At 43.3% G+C, this 21663-nt stretch overlaps 1 protein-coding gene across 4 annotated transcripts in view; it reads left to right on the forward strand.

Annotated features, from left to right (window-relative positions):
• The window catches only part of lrp8 (low density lipoprotein receptor-related protein 8, apolipoprotein e receptor), a 270817-nt gene that overhangs the window by 195947 nt on the left and 53207 nt on the right, over window positions 1-21663 (forward strand). For all 4 annotated transcript variants that reach the window (XM_029750462.1, XM_029750464.1, XM_029750463.1 and 1 more), the window contains exons 6-9: window positions 728-850; window positions 4050-4172; window positions 9642-9761; window positions 9990-10115. In XM_029750462.1, the coding sequence (XP_029606322.1) occupies window positions 728-850; window positions 4050-4172; window positions 9642-9761; window positions 9990-10115 (492 nt within the window). The remainder of the gene's footprint in view (window positions 1-727; window positions 851-4049; window positions 4173-9641; window positions 9762-9989; window positions 10116-21663) is intronic.

Below are 21663 nucleotides of genomic sequence, written 5' to 3' on the forward strand. Positions count from 1 at the left end.
GCATCCCATGAATAATTAAAGCAGCAGTTAAAGAGATGAATGGGTAAAATAAACCTTCCCCTATACTACTGCTAGTACAGCACACACACACACACACACACACACACACACACACACACACACACACACACACACACACACACACACACACACACACACACACACACACACACACACACACACACACACACACAGCACAAACAACAGAACAAAGCAGGGCAGTCCTGGGTGTGTGTTTTACCCAGACAGTGAGTAAATACCTCCCAGCTTCTCATTTCCACAGCATTTCTCTGGTGCAGAGGGAAACGGGGAGAAGGGGGGAGTTGTATGTATGAGGGATTACTACTGAATTGGAATGCACTCCGTTTTGGCCCAAACCCAAGATGAAACACGCACTTTTTCACTGGGGTAATTTCATCTCTGACAGGATACCGAGTTGGGTTTGGATCTCTAGAGAGATAGAAAGTTGGATGATGCGCTGGTGAATTAACGCAATCTGTGTGTGTGTGTGTGTGTGTGTGTGTGTGTGTGCGCGCGCTCGCACCGTGTTCCTTTTTTTCTCTCTCTCCTTCTATCTCTTTCTCTCTCTCTCCGGCTCTCTCTCCCGCTCCCTCTCGCTCTGTGCATGTGTGTGTGTGTGTGTGTGTGTGTGTGTGTGTGTGTGTGTGTGTGTGTGTGTGTGTGTGTGTGTGTGTGTGTGTGTGTGTGTGTGTTCTATCTTCCACAGCTCTGCTGACCTGCCGTCCAGATGAGTTCCAGTGTGGTGATGGGTCCTGTATTCATGGCACCAAACAGTGTAACGGTGTCCATGACTGTCCTGACTTCAGCGATGAGGCTGGCTGTATCAACGGTGGGTTGGCCTTACTGACCATCCCCTCTTCCCCTTTGTCTTCCTGGGGCATTGTCATGCTGAAACGGGAAAGGGCCTTCCCCAAACTGTTGCCACAAAGTTGGAAGCACAGAATCGTCTAGAATGTCATTGTATGCTGTACCATTAAGATTTCCCTTTACTGGAACTAAGAGGCCTAGCCCGAACCATGAAAAACAGCCCAAGACCATTATTCCTCCTTCACCAAACTTTACAGTTGGCACTATGCATTCGGGCAGGTAGCGTGCCCCTGGCATCCGCCAAACCCAGATTTGTCCATCGGACTGCCAGATGGTGAAGCGTGATTCATCACTCCAGAGAACGCGTTTCCACTGCCCCAATGGCGGCGAGCTTTAAACCACTCCGGCCGACGCTTGGCATTGCACATGGTGATCTTAGACTTGTGTGCGGCTGCTCGGCCATCAAAAACCTATTTCATGAAGCTCCCCACGAACAGTTATTGTGCTGACGTTGCTTCCAGAGGCAGTTTGGCTACACTCGCATTAACATCTGCTAACCATGTGTATGTGACTAATGACATTTGATTTGATTTGACTCGTTAGTGAGTGTCGCAACAGGGGGACAGACAATTTTTTACGCGCTACGCACTTCAGCACTCATCGGTCCTGTTCTGTGAGCTTGTATGGCCTGAGCCGTTTTTGCCCCTAGACATTTTCACTTCACAGCTCTTACAGTTGACCGGGGCAGCTCTAGCAGGGCAAAAATTTGACGAACTGACTTGTTGGAAAGGTGGCATTCTGTGACGGTGCCATGTTGAAAATCACTGAGCTCTTCAGTAAGGCCATTCATTGTATGGCTGTGTTCTTCTATTTATTTGAAATGTAAAAGAATTTAGGGGGTAGATCAGCTTTAATATTGTAGAGAGATTGTAGCTTCCGTCGATGTAATTGTCTGCATTATTTCCAATGCCCCATATATATATATATATATATATATACAGTACCAGTCAAAAGTTTGGACACCTACTCATTCAAGGGTTTTTCTTTATTTTTACTATTTTCTGCATTGTAGAATATTAGTGAAGGCATCAAAACTATGAAATAACACATATGGAATCATGTAGTAACCAAAAATGTGTTAAACAAATCCAAATATATTTTATATTTGAGATTCTTCAAAGTAGCACCCCTTTGCCTTGATGACAGCTTTGCACACTCTTGGAATTCTCTCAACCAGCTTCATGAGGTAGTCACCTGGAATGCATTTAAATGAATTTATTTCCTTCTTAATGTATTTGAGCCAGTCAGTTTTGTTGTGACATGGTACACAAGATAGCCCTATTTGGTAAAAGACCAAGTCCATATTATATCAAGAAACGCTCAAATAAGCAAAGAGAAATGACAGTCCATCATTTCTTCAAGACATGAAGGTCAGTCAATCTGGAAATTTTCAAGAACTTTGAAAGTTTCTTCAAGTGCAGTCGAAAAAACCATCAAGCGTTATGAGGAAACTGGCTCTTACAAGGACCGCCACAGGAAAGGAAGACCCAGAGTTACCTCTGCTGCAGAGGATAAGTTCATTGCAGTTACCAGCCTCAGAAATCAGCAATTGACTGCATCTCAGATTGTAGTCCAATTAAATGCTTCACTGAGTCCAAGTAACAGACACATCTCAACATCAACTGTTCGGAGGAGACTGCTTGAATCAGGCCTTCATGGTCGAATTGCTGTAAAGAAACCACCACTAAAGGACACCAATAAGAAGAAGGGACTTGCGTAGGCCAAGAAACATAAGCAATGGACATTAGATCGGTGGAAATCTGTCCTTTGGTCTGATGAGTCCAAATTTGAGATTTTTGGTTCCAATCTCTGTGTCCTTGTGAGACAACAGAATAGGTGAACGAACGGATGATCTCTGCATGTGTGGTTCCCATCGTGAAGCATGGAGAAGGAGGTGTGAGAGTGCTTTGCTGGTGACACTGTCTGGGATTTTTTTAGAATTCAAGGCACACTTAACCAGCATGGCTACCACAGCGTTTTGCAGCGATTAGCCATCCCATCTGGTTTGCGCTTAGTGGGACTATCAACAGGACAATGACCCAAAACACACCACCAGGCTATGTAAGGGCAATTTGACCAAGAAGGAGAGGGATGGTGCTGCATCAGATGACAGTCACCCGACCTCAACCCAATTGAAATGGTTTGGGATGAGTTGGAGTGAAGGAAAAGCAGAGTGAAGGAAAAGCAGCCAACAAGTGCTCAGCATATGTGGTACTGTTGGAAAAGCATTCCAGGTGACTACCTCATGAAACTGGTTGAGAGAAGTGTGCAAAGCTGTCATTTTTTTAAATTGTATTATTTAACCTTTATTTAACTAGACAAGTCAGTTAAGAACACATTTTTACTTACAATGACGGCCTACCGGGGAACAATGGGTTAACTGCCTTGTTCAGGGGCAGAACGACGGATTTTTACCTTGTCAGCTCAGGGATTCGATCCAGCAACCTGGCCCAACGCTCTAACCACTAGGCTACCTGCCACCTCTACTTTGAAGAATCTCGAATATAAAATATATTTTGATTTGTTTAATACATTTTTGATGACATGATTCCATATGTGATTCCACACACGATTCCATATGTGTTATTTCATAGTTTTAATGTCATCACTATTATTCTACAATGTAGAACATTTTAAAAATACAGAAAAACCCTTGAATGAGTAGGTATGTCCAAACTTTTGACTGGTACTATATAGCTGAACTTTTTAAAATATATATATATATATATATTTATTATCTGCGGAGTTAGCTCCAGGTATATGTTGCAATTCTTCAGCCATTCCTGGACCTGTGACCAAAAACAAGCTACATATGGACAGTACCAAAACAAATGATCTAATGACTGAAAATAGCGGCTGAAATAGCTGAATCCACTAATGTCAATGGGTATCCAAATACTTTGGTGTATACATAGTGTATTTTGTATTAATACACTATCATCTTCTCTACTGCAAGTACAGAGTGCTAAGCTACCAAATTATCATTGTTACTTATTTTATAACACCACCCCCAGGCTAATAGCAGTGTCTGGAAAGCAGATTACTTATTTTATGCCATATGGCCCGAGGAATCAGAGTAGAGATACGCATTGGGAATCAAACACTTGTAAGCTTTTGCAAGGTAATGATCCGTGTATTTTTCTACCCTCTCTCTTTCCCAGCCACTAAGTGTGATGGCCCCAGGAAGTTTATGTGCAAGAACGGAGAGTGTATCGACAGCAACAAGGTGTGTGATGCCATCAAAGACTGCAAGGACTGGTCAGACGAACCTATGAAAGAGTGCGGTAAGACACACACGAATGCATTAACGCACGTCGGCGCACACCCAACCCACACACACACACACACACACCTGTTAGCGTCCAGTTGACATGCAGATGGTCACTCTGGTAGTCATCGGAGCTTCATTTGATCGAGGGGGAATAAATCAGGATAATTCTCAGCTCGCTCGTTACCGTCAAATACCAACTCTTCCCTTGAGGTTGTCCACAGCAAGGAAACATGCGCAGACTACATTACCCATAAGGCACCATATGGATTAGCGCTCCACCATAGATAATACACATGCAATTTGTTTAGGCAATATTGCTGAGCAAAATTGCTGGCAACGGAGAGGGGTATGAGACACTGGAGCAATGATGTTCAATTAGCCACATGGACTTATGTAGAAAGACTGAGAAGCTCAGTTCTGGTGACTTTTAAAAAAGACATGCTACTACAAAATGAATGAAAATCAAATTTTTCAGACACCATCTACAATATAATTTACAGCTCAAGATATGAGCCCAGTGACATATTAGAAAAGGATTTCTTAAAAAAAAATTGCTTACATCATGGAATTGTTAAATACTAATTTCTGATTGGCTTGAACCGCATTCTAGAGTGTGCATTATTTCCCTATAATGCACGGTATATTTGCACGGTAGAATTCATGGCTATAGTTAATTCTCACATGTTCAATGTTTGAGCTGCTTTTGAAAACAAAAGTCAAATTGAAAACAGTATCGGAATTGTTGAATTTGATTTTCATAATAGCAAACTAAGACTGATGGTTTGGTTAGCTAAAATAGCAAGTCTGTTTGTCTGGTTACCAAGGCAACAACTTCCTCTCCCAGTATCTGGTGTAAAGCAGACTGAAGCAGGTTTTCCTCTAGTATTTGGCCTGCGATTCACGTCATGCAGTTTTTTTTTATCCTGAAAAAGTCTTTGCCGATGTCAAGCATATCCATAACATGATGCATGAAAATACGGAGGCAGGTACTCAGTGACGTGTTGTGTTGGATTTGCCCCAAACATAAGGCTTTGCATTTAGGCCAAAAGTGTATTCCTTTCCCATGTTTTTTTCCCAGTATTACTTTAGTGCCTTGTTGCATACGGGATACGTGTTTTGGAATATTTTTATTCTGTCTATTTGTATTCTTCTTTTCACCCTGTCATTTAGATAATTATTGTAGAGTCACGACAATGTTGTTGATCCATCCTCAGTTTTCTCCCGTCACAGCCATTGAACTCCGTAGCTGTTTTAAAATCACCAATGGCCTCATGGTGACATCCCTGAGCAGTTACCTTCCTGTTCTGCAGCTCAGTTCAGAAGGACGACTGAATCTTTGATGTGTCTGGGTGGTTTAATACATTATCGACAGCATAATTATTCACTTGACCATGCTTAAAGAGATACTAAATATCTGATGTGTTATTGTTACCCATCTACCAATCACTGCCCTTCTTTATGAGGCTTTCAAAAAGCTCCCTGGTCTTTGTAGTTTAATCTGTGCTTGAGATTCAACACTTCACCAAGGGACCGTACAGATGTTGCATGTATGGGGTACAGAGGAAGGGGTAGTCTTTAAAAAATACTTTCAACCCCTTTTATTTCACACAGTGAGTCCATGTAACTTATTATGTGATTTGTTAAGCCACATTTTACTCCTGAACTAATTCAGGCTTGCCTGAGAAAAGGGGTGAATATTTACAGATGTAGGATTTAAATTTGATCGCACTTTTGTTGCTGAGAATTTTATGCAAACTCAAGGTTTAAAAAGGCTTCTAACATTTTTAATTTCCACCTTAAAATGTGAGACTTGATTTGCCATAATAAAAATGTTGCAACCCCTTAAAAAAATGGCCCTTAATTACAGTGCATTTGGAAAGTATTCAGACCCCTTGACTTTTTCTTACATTACAGTCTTATTCTAAAATGGATTAAATCGTTTTTTCCCCCCTCATCAAGCTACACACAATACCCCATAATGACCAAGCAAAAGCTAGTTTTTAGACAGTTTTGCAAATTTAGGAAGAATAAACAACTGAAATATCACATGTACATACGTAATAAGACCCTTTACTCAGTACTTTGTTGAAGCACCTTTGGCAGCGATTACTGCCTTGAGTCTTCTTGGGTATGACGCTACAAGCTTGGCACACCTGTATTTGGGGAGTTTCTCCAGTTCTTCTCTGCAGATCCTCTCAAGCTCTCTCAATTTGGATGGGGAGCATTGCTGCACAGCTAATTTTAGGTCTTTCCAGAGATGTTCGATCGGGTTCAAGTCCGGGCTCTGGCTGGGCCGCTTTAGGACATTCAGAGACTTGTTCCGAAGCCACTCCTGTTGGAAGGTGAACCCGAAGTCCTGAATGCTCTGGAGCAGGTTTTCATCAAGGAGCTCTCTGTACTTTGCTCTGTTCATTTTGCCTCGATGCTGACTTGTTTCCCAGTCCCTGCTGCTGAAAAACATGATGATGCTGCCACCACCATGCTTCACCGTAGGGATGGTGCCAGGTTTCCTCCAGACATGACGCTTGGCATTCAGGCCAAAGACTTCAATCTTGGTTTCATCAGACCAGAGCATCTTGTTTCTCATGGTCTGACAGTATTTAGGTGAATTGTGGCAAACTCCAAGCAGGCTGTCATGTGCCTTTTACTGTGGAGTGGCTTCCATCTGGCCACTACCATAAAGGCCTGATTGGTGGAGTGCTGCAGAGATGATTGTCCTTCTGGAAGGTTCTCCCATCTCCACAGAGGAACTCTGGAGCTCTGTCAGAGTGACCATGGGTTCTTGGTCACCTCCCTGACCAAGGCCCTTCTCCCCCGATTGCTTAGTTTAGCCGGGCGGCCAGCTCTAGGAAGAGTCTTGGTGGTTACAAACTTCTTCCATTTAAGAATGATGGAGGCCACTGTGTTCTTGGGGACCTTCAATGCTGCAGAAATGTTTTGGTACCCTTCCCCAGATCTGTGCCTCGACACAATCCTGTCTCTGAGCTCTACGGGCAAGTTGTAGAAACATCTCAAGGATGATCAATGGAAACAGGATGCACCTGAGCTCAATTTCGAGTCTCATAGCAAAGGGTCTGAATACTTATGTAAATAAGGTATTTCTGTTTTTTATGCAAAAAAACTCGATAAACCGGAGTTTCACTTTGTTATAATGGGGTATTGTGTGTAGATTGCTGAATAAAAAAAAAAATAATAATCCATTTTAGAATAAGGCTGTAACGTAACACATTTTGGAAAAAGTCAAGGGGTCTGAATATTTTCTGAAGGCACTGTATAATCCTGATAATAATTCACATTTCCTGTTGCTGCAGGATTATTCTTCTGCTGTAGCAAACTGGCTCAAATTAAAATCCTACATCTATATGCAACATCTATATTATAGTTCTTAAATTTGTATTAAATAATACAATTAAGATCCTATGCAACAACTATACTGAATAAAAATATAAACATTCAACAATTTCAACATGCAACAATTCATATAATGAAATCAGTTCATTTAAATAAATAAATTAAGCCCTAATATATGGATTTCACATCTGGGCAGGGATGCAGCCATGGGTTGCCCTGGGAGGGCATAGGCCCACCCAAAGGGGAGCCAGGCCCAGCCAATCAGAATGAGTTTTTCCCCACAAAAGGGCTTTATTACAGACAGAAATACTCCTCGGCACCCACCCCCCTCCCCTCAGACGATCCCGCAGGTGAAGAAACCGGATGTGGAGGTCCTGGGCTGCCGTGGTTACACGTGGTCTGCGGTTGTGAGCCCGGTCGGACGTTCTGCTAAATTCTCTAAAACAACATTATTATGGTAGAGAAATGTACAACAGCTCTGGTGGACATTCCTGCAGTCATCATGACAATTGCACTCTCCCTCAAAACTTGAGACACCTGTGGCATTGTTGTGTGGCCCTTTATTGTTCCCAGCACAAGATGCACCTGTGTATTGATCATGCTGTTTAATCGGCTTCTTGATATGCCACACCAGTCAGGTGGATAGATTATCTTGATAAAGGCTCAAATGCTGACTAACAGGGATGTAAACAAATTTGTGCACCACATTTTTTGAGAAATAAGCTTTTTGTGCGTATGGAACATTTCTGGGATCTTTTATTTCAGCTCATGAAACATGGGACCAACACTTTCTTTAGATGTTGCGTTTATATTTTTGTTCAGTGTATATTATAGTTTTTACATTTTTATTAATTTGTAAAAATGTGTCGAATTTTCTTTTCATTTTGACATTCCGGAGTATTTTTTTCCAGATCAATGACAAAAACATCACAATTAAATGCAACAAAATGTGACAAAATCCAAGGGGGGGTGAATATTTATGGTACCCATTGTACATAGCTCTGTGACATTAGATCTCTTTACTTTGCCGTACGTATTTATGTTCTGTTGGAATTGTATTACGTTACGTTGACTTGTGTATTACTGAAGCTGTACATTTGCCGGTCTTGTTTTATCTTAATGTCATATTCTCTAGCTATAATATAAATGGACATGTACTGTTTGTTATTCATTAACATGGAAGTTAAGATATTCATAAATGAGCAGCTTGTGTTTGTACAACATCCTCCAGCCTCCCCTGACTTCCTCTCACGCATGACTGTACCAATAATGAAGTGTCAGCTCTCAACCCCACTCTACCCGCTAGGCTTATCGGGGCTCTACGTGGAAATGTTTTACAAGGAGCACAAATAGAAATGTAGGAGCACGCAAAGAAATGCAGGAGCACAATGGGAAATATTTGAGATATTAAAGTGGTAATCTGCAGTTCCCTAGGGGCATGGTGCTGCCAAATAAAAATTATACAAATTGTAGCACTGTAAAGCCCTGCTTATGGGAGGGAAGGTGACGGGGAGACAGGAAAAGAGAGAGATAAAGTGATATAAGGAATGATGGAGAGAGAAAGAGGGGGGTAAGGGAGGATGGATACTGAAAGGGGAACAGAATGAAAGAGAGGGAAGGTAAGGGAGAGGGATGGATGGACAGAGGGATGGATAGAGCTGCCTGTATAAAGGAGAGGAGGGGCAGACCGAAGGATAAGGAGGAGGAATGGATAAAGGGATTGGCGGAGGCATGGATAGAGGGATAGAAGGAGGGATGATAGAAGGTAAGGAGTAGGGATGGATAAAGGGATAGGAGGAGGGATGGATAGAGGGATAGGAGGAAGAGTAGGCGGGATATATGGAGGGATGAATGGATGAGGGGAGGAGGAGGGATGGATGGAGGGATAAGGGGAGGAAACCTGCTCCCCAAAGGAAATCAGATTAGCGAGGGGCACCTGGTGCGAAGCCACCCCCTTCTGAGCCCCAGTGCATTCTGGAACGGTTCTAGGTGTCTGATAGCAGCACATTCCCCTAGAGGCCACCTCAGACAGACACACACACATACACACACAAATAGACCAATATCTTGGTTGTTTTATTTATGTTTGACTCCCCTTCCTCTATTTCTCCCTTCATCCCTCTCTTTCTAGGTATGAATGAGTGCGCAGACAACAATGGAGGCTGCTCTCACATCTGCAGAGACCGAAGGATCGGCTATGAGTGTGACTGTCCCGCTGGATACAAACTAATGGACAAGAAGACCTGTGGAGGTAGAGTCCCGTACAATATGTCCCTCTCAGCCAAGCCTTACCAATGACTGCACTCTCTGAAAATTGCTCTCTCAATCTCCCACACATTTCCTTCTCTTCTCGTACTCTCTCCTTCCAGACGGTAGCTAGTAAATGTCCCAGATATCTCTCTATCTTGCTGTCCATCCTGTCTTAGTAGAGACCATGTGTGTCCAGTGTAATTGATGTGCTTCTGATATCCCTCCTTAGACATAGACGAGTGTGAGAACCCAGACGCCTGCGGCCAGATCTGCATCAACTACAAAGGAGACTACAAGTGTGAATGTTACGAGGGCTATGAGATGGACCCCAGCACCAAAACCTGCAAGGCCGTGGGTGAGTGAGACAGCCCATAATGTCCCCGGCAACCACAGAAGAGACATGGATGCGCACAAGCATGCATACACACACACACACACACACACACACACACACACAACCCAGCTACATCACCGTCTGTTCTCAGCCCGTCCAATATGAAAGGACTTTCTTTGTATACAGGGCGGTCGGAAAAGGCAAATATTTGCCTTTGCTTCTCTGGGCGGTAATTAAAAGAGGACCATTCCCTCCGTGTCTCTCCCTTGCTAGGGGGGCCTGTCAGGGCACTGTAGGACACAGCCAGGTATTGTCCCTCACCGTGCCCCACGGTCAACACGGTAGCCTGGTTATGAATAGAAATCAATGCCCTGGTCTTAACTTTGGGCCCTCTCTCAGACTCAGACTGTAGAGAAATACATGGTTTGTGATTAGCATCATCATTCTTAGGTTGGATCATTACATGGTAATGAGGGGGCTTAAGCGGGAATTGGCTCGGCTTTGCTCTAAGTGGCGTGGAAAATGCCATTGATTACCTTCCATCCGAGAACGCACGTCTTTATTACTGTTAGAGTGAGCATATACAAGCTCTCAGAAAGCTCCGGCCGTTTATTATTAGAGCGGAAGGGAGGGGGACAGTGTGTCTGTGTGTGTGTATTATTAAAGCAGTTCCTTGTAGGGCTGTGACGGTAATTGAATAACCGTGTAACTGACGGTTATGGATGAAGGCCGTCCTGAAAATGAACCAACCGTCAAAACCGTTGAAATAGGCACACATTCATTTTGGGAGAAACACTTTTGGGATTAACGTTATTAACGTAGATCGACTTGATCTAATAGCACGAGTGTTTACTAATGATCATAAGCGATTGTTTCGTTAACTTTAGTCTGTCTGTTGAACGTTCTACATATCCTCTTTCTAACTCTCGTTTGATACTCCGGCTGCTAAACTATCTGATGTGCAGGGTGGTAGAAGCACCCTGCACATCAGACTTCAGGGGGAAAAAAATTGGTTTGATTTGTGGACTTTCTTGTATACCATGCTCGTTTTCATTGCTTGCTAGTAGATAAATAAATTGGGATTCTTTTGAAAAAAAGGTTGGATGTGTCTGACTATTCATTCATTATTCAAAATAGTTTCTTCTGGCTCTGAGGCCTATAACGAGCTAATGTTATCTCCAACCAGACATGGTATAATTTGATAGAGAATCTTTTCTTTATTTATAGACGAATCAACAGTGGAAAAAAAGGCTATGGACATGTGGCGTGTATTTGTTTCTATTTTAACGATTGTCAATTTCATTATGCTGCTATCGCATAGCTGTCTCACTCCTCTTCGTACTGTACTTTCCTTATCAATTCATCTAACCTACTTTCGGAAAGCCTAAGGTGGCCTAGGCTTTTTTGTTAATACGTTTTAAGGAAAATATAAATATTTCCTCTTGTCTCTGACATACTCTGGTGGCTTTGATTGACGGGTCATTTTACGGGGTTGTGAGTTCGCTGATTCTCTCTATAGGGCTATAGAGTATGTCCATTCAGAAAGTTTCCGAAAGTAGCATGTCTGGACATGTCACGTCCTGACCAGCAGAGGGAGTAGTTGTGTAGTATTTTGGTCAGGACGTGGCAGAAGAAGTCTGTGTATGTGTGTTCTGGGATGTCTGTTTCTATGTTGGTCTGTGTGGCTCCCGATCAGGGACAGCTGGTTATCATTGTTCCTGATTGGGAGTCATATATTAGGAGTGTGCTTGTCATCTGGGTTTGTGGGTTGTTTCGTTAGCACTGCTATTATTGTAAGTATAGCCTGTTAACCTGTCTTTAGTCGTTCTTGTTTATTGTTTTCCGTGTTTGCTTTATTCATTATCATTAAAAGATGAGTATTCACATCCCGGCTGCATTTTGGTCGATTCAACACGGCTATATTCGTGACAGAACAACCCACCATAAAGAGACCAAGCAGCGGAGGAAGGAGAAGAGGGACGCTGAGTACATGGACTATGGTGAGAAATGGACCTGGGAGGAGATCTTGGAGGGAAAAGGCTCCTACACTTGGGAGGAGATCCAGGCTGGAAAGGATCGCCTTCCATGGGGACAGGTGGAAAGAGAGAGGGAGGAACGGCGAAAGGCTGGTGAGGACCGGGAACGCTACCGGGGTACACGACTGGCAAGGAAGCCGGAGAGGCACCCCCAATAAAAAAATTTTGGGGGGGCACACGGGTAGTTTGGCTAGGCCAAGGAAGAGCCATAAGCCAGCTACCCGTGATTATGTGGAGGAGCGTATGGAGTGGAGGGCGCCGTGTTTTGCTGAGGTGCGCACAATCTCGCCCATACGCACGCACAGGCCGGTGCGCGCTATTCCAGCCCTTCGCAGATGCCGTGCTAGAGTGGGCATCCAGCCTGGTAGGAGGATGCCTGTGCAGCGTGTCTGGTCGCCGGTACGCCTCCTCGGACCAGGCTACCCTACGCCCGCTCTACGCACGGTAACCATCAAGCCCCTGCACGGCCCAGTTCGCCCTGTACCAGCACCCTGCTCGTGCAGGGCTGCTAGTTCCATCCAGCCAGGACGGGTTGTGCAGGAGGTGCGGTCAAGGCCACCTGTGCACCTCCATGGCCCAGTCTTTCCGGTTCCCGCCTCTCGTGCTGACCCGGAAGTGAGTACCTCCAGTCTGGCACGACCAGTACCAGCACCACGGATCAAGCTTCCCATGAGTCAGCCTAGTCCTATTCAGCCTGTTCCCGCTCCTCGCACTAGCCATGGGGTGCGTGTATCCAGCCTGGTACCTCCTCTACCAGCCCCACGCATCAGGCGTCCAGGGCGTCAGCCCAGCCTCGAGAGCTCGGCAACAGTGTGCAGTCCAGAGTATCCGGCAACAGTGTGCAGTCCAGAGTATCCGGCAACAGTGTGCAGTCCAGAGTATCCGGCAACAGTGTGCAGTCCAGAGTATCCGGCACCAGTGTGCAGTCCGGAACCGAGGGAGTCTGCCTGAGACCCGGAACCGAGGGAGTCTGCCTGCGACCCGGAACCGAGGGAATCTGCCAGCACCCGGAACCGAGGGAGTCTGCCAGCGACCCGGAACCGAGGGAGTCTGCCTGCGACCAGGAACCGGAGGAGTCTGCCTGCGACCCGGAACCGGGGAGTCTGCCTGCGACTCGGAACCGGGGGAGTCTGCCTGCGACCCGGAACCGGGGGAGTCTGCCTGCGACCCGGAACCGGGGGAGTCTGCCTGCGACCCGGAACCGGGGGAGTCTGCCTGCGACCCGGAACCGGGGGAGTCTGCCTGCGACCCGGAACCGAGGGAGTCTGCCTGCGACCCGGAACCGAGGGAGTCTGCCTGCGACCCGGAACCGAAGGATTCTGCCTATGACCCGGAACCGAAGGAGTCTGCCTGCGACCCGGAACCGAGGGAGTCTGTCAGCGATCCGGAACTGAATAAGTGTATATTTAACTGTGAACTAAATGAGTCTGCCTACAGCGTTGACCGGAAAGAGTCTGCCTACGATCCGCAACAGAGTGAGTCTGTCTACGACCCGGAACCCAATGAGTCTGCCTACAGTCTGGAGGGCAGTAGGCCAGAACCAGAGCCACCTCCAGGATAGGTGGGTTGGGGAGGGGGGGTGTAGCACAAGTGCTGTAGTTGACGGCAGCCACCCTCCCTTCCCTCCCTTTTTGTTTAGGGATATTGTTTTTTGTTGTGGTATTGGGGATTTTTCTGGTTTCTTTTTAGGTGCATTCGGGGTATGCACCTTTAGGGGGGGTACTGTCACGTCCTGACCAGCAGAGGGAGTAGTTGTGTAGTATTTTGGTCAGGACGTGGCAGAAGAAGTCTGTGTATGTGTGTTCTGGGATCTCTGTTTCTATGTTGGTCTGTGTGGCTCCCGGTCAGGGACAGCTGGTTATCGTTGTTCCTGATTGGGAGTCATATATTAGGAGTGTGTTTGTCATCTGGGTTTGTGGGTTGTTTCGTTAGCACTGCTATTATTGTAAGTATAGCCTGTTAACCTGTCTTTAGTCGTTCCTGTTTATTGTTTTCCGTGTTTGCTTTATTCATTATCATTAAAAGATGAGTATTCACATCCCGGCTGGATTTTGGTCGATTCAACACGGCTATATTCGTGACAGGACATCTCTTTAATACGAATCAAACGATCCTGTCAAGATTTAATCTGATAAAAGGCCTATTTTCAGTAGTTTAGGCTACGTGATTTCTCTCATTACGGCGTCCTCTCGCCATCTAATGAACCCAGTAGCAGGGTTTGTGACGTTACGTGAATATTTCGGGTAAAAGTGGGAGAAAACCCATCGGACTTGTATGAAGGGATTTTTGCGTCGAAATAGGATCAGTATTTCATATTTTCATATGTGGAAAAGGCAACAGACAAAGACAAGGTAGGCATATACATTTTTATATTTATATTTTAGTCATTTAGCAGATGCTCTTTTCCAGAGCGACTTCCAATTGGTGCACAATTAGGGTGTAGGATTTTTCTGCAGAGCCTGAAGGTAGGGAGGGGAAGTTCCTCTTGCTGCTCCATAGCCAAGTACCATGGTCTTGTAGTGGATGAGAGCTTCGACTGGAAGCCAGTGGAGTGTGCAGGGGAGCGTGGTGACATGGGAGAATTTGGGAAGGTTGAACACCAGGTGAGCTGCAAGTATCTTTATTTTGACTCAATGCGACAGATCCTCTCCAACCTGGCATTTCTTAATTTGTAGATTTCATATTTATAAGTGATAACAAAGTGTAAAGTGAAGGTAACAACATCTCCACCCCGCTGATCCTCAACACTGGTCCCCACAAGGGTGCGTTCTCAGCCCTCTCCTATACTCCCTGTTCACCCACGACTGCGTGGCCATGCACGCCTCCAACTCAATCATCAAGTTTGCAGACGACACTACAGTGGTAGGCTTGATTACCAACAACGACGAGACGGCCTACAGGGAGGAGGTGAGGGCCCTCGGAGTGAGGTGTCAGGAAAATAACCTCACTCAATGTCAACAAAACAAAGGAAATGATTGTGGACTTCAGGAAACAGCAGAGGGAGCATCCCCCTATCCACATCAACAGGACAGTAGTGGAGAGGGTGGAAAGTTTTAAGTTCCTCGGCGTACACATCACGGACAAACTGAAATGGTCCACCCACACAGACAGTGTGGTGAAGAAGGCACAGCAGCACCTCTTCAACCTCAGGAGGGTGAAGAAATTTGGCTTGTCACCAAAAACACTCACAAACCTTTACAGATGCACAATCGAGAGCATCCTGTCGGGCTGTATCACCGCCTGGTACGGCAGCTGCTCCGCCCATAACCGGAAGGCTCTCCAGAGCGTGGTGAGGTCTGCACAACGCATCACCGGGTGCAAACTACCTGCCCTCCAGGACACCTACACCACCCGATGTCACAGGAAGGCCAAAAAGATACTCAAGGACAACAACCACCCGAGCCACTGCCTGTTCACCTTTCAGTCTCTCCGGGGACCGGGAGACTGAAAAACATCTTCTATTTCAAGACCATCAGACTGTTAAACAGCCATCACTAACATTGAGTGGCTGCTGCCAACACACTGACTCAACAACAGCCACTTTAATAATGGAAAAATTGATGTAATCAATTTATCACTAGCCACTTTATATTATATCATGTTTACTTACCCTACATTACTCATCTCTTATGTAGATAGTGTACGCTATACCATCTACTGCATCTTGCCATCTTGATGTAATTAAATGTATCACTAGCCACTTTAAACAATGCCACTTTATATAATGTTCTCATACCCTACATTACTCATCTTATATGTATATACTGTACTCTTTACCATCTACTGCATCTTGCCATCTTGATGTAATGTATCACTAGCCACTTTAAACAATGCCACTTCATATAATGTTTTTATACCCTACATTACTCATCTCATATGTATATACTGTACTCTTTACCATCTACTGCATCTTGCCATCTTGATGTAATGTATCACTAGCCACTTTAAACAATGCCACTTCATATAATGTTTTTATACCCTACATTACTCATCTCATATGTATATACTGTACTCTATACCATCTACTGCATCTTGCCATCTTGATGTAATGTATCACTAGCCACTTTAAACAATGCCGCTTTATATGTTTTCATACCCTACATTACTCATCTCATATGTATATACTGTACTCTATACCATCTACTGCATCTTGCCTATGCCGTTCGGCCATCACTCATTTATATATTTGTATGTACATATTCATATTCATTCCTTTACACTTGTGTGTATAAGGTCTTTGTTGTGAATTGTTAGGTATTATTACTTGTTAGATATTACTGCATGGTCGGAACTAGAAGCACAAGCATTTCGCTACACTTGCATTAACACCTGCTAACCATGTGTATGTGACAAATACATTTGATTTGATTTGATTTAATGGCTTGTTTCAAATAGGTTTTATTAAGAAGCATATCCATGTAAACACGTGAACAAACAGAAACCCCTTTTCACATTGGACCTTATAGGCCCAAGACAACAGTAACAGACATTTAAATAAAATGGGCACATCAAAAATGATATGAAACATAAATGAAAAAGAAGAGAAAAGGAAAAACAACAAAGTGTGATTCAATAGTGAAATTGCACATGTTTCTTTTGAGTCAATACGAAAATGTGACAATCCTCTCCAATCTGACATTTCTTCATTTGTATACTAGACTAATATTTAGAGGTAGTAACTTTCAATAATAATAATGAAACGCTACTGATAATAACAAAGTGTAGTGGTAATAGTGAAGTTAATAGTAATAGTGAAGTAATAGTTAATAGTAATAGTGAAGAAAAACCTGCCGCCCACATACACTCGCACACACACACACACACATCAACAGACACACAACCTCGTACGTTCTCGACGATGCACACACTCACACCAATTTTACAGATAACACACGCTCACATTTCCACTGTGCTAGGTTTATTACATTTACAGGAGCTGACAGCTGAAGTGACGATGTCGTTAAGCACATCACGCTGAGCTGAAAACTTCAGGCTTTATTTGTGTTCTGGCCTGAAGGCACAAAGCCGTGTTCAGAGAACTCCATACCATTATTACCCTTCATCCAAACACTGATTCAAGGACATTGGCCCATTATTACAGCTTTTTATTCAAACACTGAACTTTTTAACTGCTCACTGGAAATGCCTGAATATCGTCTTAACTTAGAAGGCCCCTGGAGGCCGGATAGAGAAAGCATTATAAGAATATTTATTTGACTTACTTTCTGAAGTGTTTTGCTAGTTTTAATCGTAGCTACCACACATATTGATTTAGACAGAAGTATCCCATATGGCTCTTTAGTTGCTATGAACAGTGTGTTAGCTAATTAAAACTACGACTCCCAGGTTGGCGTCATGTTAGGTTCACATGTTTCGTTCATTGTTATGAGCTGAACAGCTCTCTCCAGTTCTCCTACAAGTACAGTTCGGCAAGTTGATTCCCACAAGTCATTTCACCTCAATAGTTTAATTGTATTGTTATTTTGTTTACCCCTGGGTGCAGTATCACTCACTAACAGTTAATGACTAACTGATTGGCTCCCACTGTTTCCTTTGTGCATTCGTGCATTTGTGTGTGCCTGTGTCGGCAATTGTACTGCAGCATTCTCTACATCGCGAGCCGTCTGTTTTACAGCCCAATCCGCATCACGCAAGCCGTTAAATCTATATTTACTCTATTTCCATAAACACTGAGGTGTGCCGTTTTTCCCTTCATATTCAGACGATCGCTCCTGGAGAGGGAGAAGGGAGAGAGGGAAAGAAAGAAATACTTTTGGAAATAAACTCTTCGTGTATAATCCATTAGGTCCATGTCAGACTAGCGCTTTAGAGAGCACTGTTTGTGATTGAGCCCGTCCAGTCCTGGTGTCTGCGTCTGCTCTATAGCCTCTGTTCTAGTCTCGTTATGACAGACCGGGGGGCTGGGCTGAGCAGAGGTACGGCCATACGAGACGGAGCTGGATGACATTGCTGCTTGTTTTAACAGGTGCTCGGAAGGACACCGCATTATATATTTAGATGGAGGGAGGCCTAGCCTAAAGGGAGAAGAGGAAGCATAGTGAGAGAGAGGATAGAGACGAAAGTAAGGGAGAGACTGTAAGAAGAGGGACTGGGGACGACAATACAGAGACGCAGAGAGATAGGCAAGGCTGAGGGAAAGAGTTGGATCAGAGAGAAGAGGACAAAAAGAGAGATATAGAAGAGGAAGAGAGGGAACACGAGAAACAGGAAAGCTACAGCCATATGGACAGGTCAGAGGGAGAAGATCCAATGCCTGGATGACTCCCTACTGTTTAACCAGCCGTTTCTCTCTCTCTCTCTCTCTCGCTCTCTCTCTCTCTCTCTCTCTCTCTCTCTCTCTCTCTCTCTCTCTCTCTCTCTCAATTCAATGGGCTTTATTGGCATGGGAAAAATATGTGTACATTGCCAAAGCAAGTGAAATAGATAATAAACAAAAGTGAAATAAACAGTAAACATTACACTCACAAAAGTTCCAACGGAATAGAGACATTTAAAATGACATATTATGTCTATAACAGTGTTGTAACGATGTGCAAAATAGTTAAAGTACAAAAGGGAAAAATTCTCTCTCTCTTCTCGTTAGCTAATGTTACGTTTTCTGGCTAGCCAGTTCAAATAATGTCAGATTGTCCGTTCTTAAATTCAGAGTATTTCGCTCTGCCACTGGCTGAGGAGTAGGGTTGATCCGAGCGTTCAACAGCACCCAAGCTAACTGGCTAACGTTGTCTAGCTTGCTAGCTACTTCCAGACACAAATGAGAGAACACCTCACTCTGACCATTTTACTTGCCCTAGCAGAGCTGATTAGGCTGTTTTCATGTTATCCAGAGCATTGGTGACTGTAACTGTGCAGATGGAAACAATTAAATACATTTAAAAAAATGCCGACATCGGCCATAGTCAACGGGTGTTGAGCATTCGTAAATCAGTTATTCTGCGCGAGAGTGCTCTGAAATCGGAGTAGATAGCCAGAATTAACAATGTCCATTGAAACGCACAGCGACTATACCACTTAGCTAAGAATGATGTGAATAATCAAGTCAATAAAATTTGGGTAGTTAGTTAGATAGTGGATAGTTAATATACTGCCTGGCAAGTTCGATGTATTAGTAGCCAACTAACGTTATGTAACTAGCTAACATACCTGTGCATACTGATGTAATGCTATGCGGTTCGTAAGGATAGCGTAGCATAACAAATTGTCAGCCAACGTAACGTGTAACATAACTTATTTGAAAAGTTGTTACTTTATTACATTGCTCAACATTTTCTTCACATTTGTCACAAGCGTCGTTGGAGGGGGACCAAAACGCAGCGGGTAAAGTGCTCATCTTCTTATTTTATTAAAGAAAACACTTAATCAAAATAAACAAATTACAAAAACAGTCCAGTAAGGTGCACAGACTATACGAGAAACAACCACCCAAACACAAGTGAAAACAAACACAACTAAATATGGCCTCCAATTAGAGATAACAACAACCAGCTGTCTCTAATTGGAGGTCATTGCCAAAACTCACATAGAAATAGAAAAGCTAGATTAAACATAGAAATAGGAAAACTAGAACCTAAACCCACAATACCCAAACACACAAAACAAACACCCCCCTGCCACGCCCTGACCAACTATAATGACAAATAAGCCTTTTTACTGGTCAGGACGTGATAACATTTGTCATAATTTGTTGCACATATCTTTATTTTGACTCAATGCGACAGATCATTTCCAAACTGGCATTTCTTAATTTGTAGATTTAATATATATAAGTGATAACATGAATAAGAATAATGAAATGCCATGATAATAACAAAGTGTAATGGCTTGTTTCAAATAGGTTTTATTAAGAAGCATATCCATGTAAACAAGTGAACAAACAGAAACCCCTTTTCACGTTGGGCCTTATAGGCCCAAGACAACAGTAACAGACATTTAAATAAAATGGGCACATCAAAAATGATATGAAACATAAATGAAAAGGAAAAACAACAAACAAAGTGGGATTCAATAGTGAAATTGCACATGTTTCTTTTGAGTCAATACGAAAATGTGACAATCCTCTCCAATCTGACATTTCTTCATTTGTATACTAGACTAATATTTAGAGGTAGTAACTTTGAATAATAATAATGAAATGCTACTGATAATAACAAATTGTAGTGGTAATAGTGACGTTGCGGAGAAAAACCTGCCGCTCACATACACTCGCACACACACACATCAACAGACACACAACCTCATACGTTCTCAACGATGTACATTAGACTGAAAATCTGAAAATGTTGTGAAGTCACACCCATTTTCTGAAGAATTGCATTATGGGCCCTAAAAGCACAGAAATAGTGTCCATGTATACTTTGTATTTTGGCAAATTTAGAGCGACAGCCGTACAATGACCAATAAGCATACTCTATACTCAATTCACGTCAAAAATAGTACGGTTAGTGCGGTTAGCATGAGTATTCGAACACAGCTCATATCATATAGCTGACAACGCCTTAACTTTAGCTAATTTGTATTCATTATTACAGGAAAATAAACTCAGAACAAGATCATTATTTACAAGTTAATGGTGAGGTAATTATAGAAAAGAACTTATGGTTGTGAGTGTGATGAAATAAAAGCAGGGCATTCTACCAGAGAATTTTAAAACTTGGACACTGTCTCGTTGGTCTAACGTTATATCCTAATTTGACTTTGGTGCAGGTCATGTTGTTCTTCACATTACCGTCTCTGGTAAACACACACTATGTCTAATAATATCGAAGTGTATTTGTCACATGCACAGGATACAGAAGGTGTAAATGGTACAGTGAAATGGTTGCTTGCACAGTGGAGTCTTTTGTATAGACAAGTAGCTAGCTAGCTAAACAATGAACCATAATTACCCTGCATGAATCTACAGGTAGCTAAAGCTAACCCACTTGCTAGGGTCAATGTTAGCTAGCTAACATTAGGCTATAACTAGCAATGCAAATGTATCTGAGATACAAATAATATTACTACACAGATCATACACTTAACATTAGCTAGCGAGCCAGCCAGCTAACGTTAGCTAGCTAGCTAACAGTACGCTTTAACTTGCATTGAAAATGACTGTCTGACAAAATTAGAAACTTATAATTTCTGAAAATGTATCTAGGTAGACTCTTACCCGTATACATGGAGGAACACTTCTCCCTCTCTGTCACGGATTCCATGGTTTCCCTTAGTTTGAAGATGTAATCCGGAGACAGGTATTTTATACAACAGCCTTCTGTGTTTTCTTTTCGGCTCCCTCCGCATTTGCAATCAAACACCTGAATTTCCTTAGCTATCATACTCTTCTTCCACTTGGCATTCCACTAATTTCAAAACTCGGTTCTCCAGAAAGTGGAGCGCCTTAGCAACACTTTTGCAGTTCTTCGTAATATCTTTCAAAAAATCTGCTTTAGAAAGGATTATCTACACAAATTAAGCAGCTCAAGATGGCGTTGGAGAGGATGGCTGACGTTTTACGTGCTCCTAACCAGCTG

This window comes from Salmo trutta, chromosome 4, assembly GCF_901001165.1.
Source record: "Salmo trutta chromosome 4, fSalTru1.1, whole genome shotgun sequence".
In the NCBI taxonomy this organism is placed as follows: domain Eukaryota; kingdom Metazoa; phylum Chordata; class Actinopteri; order Salmoniformes; family Salmonidae; genus Salmo; species Salmo trutta.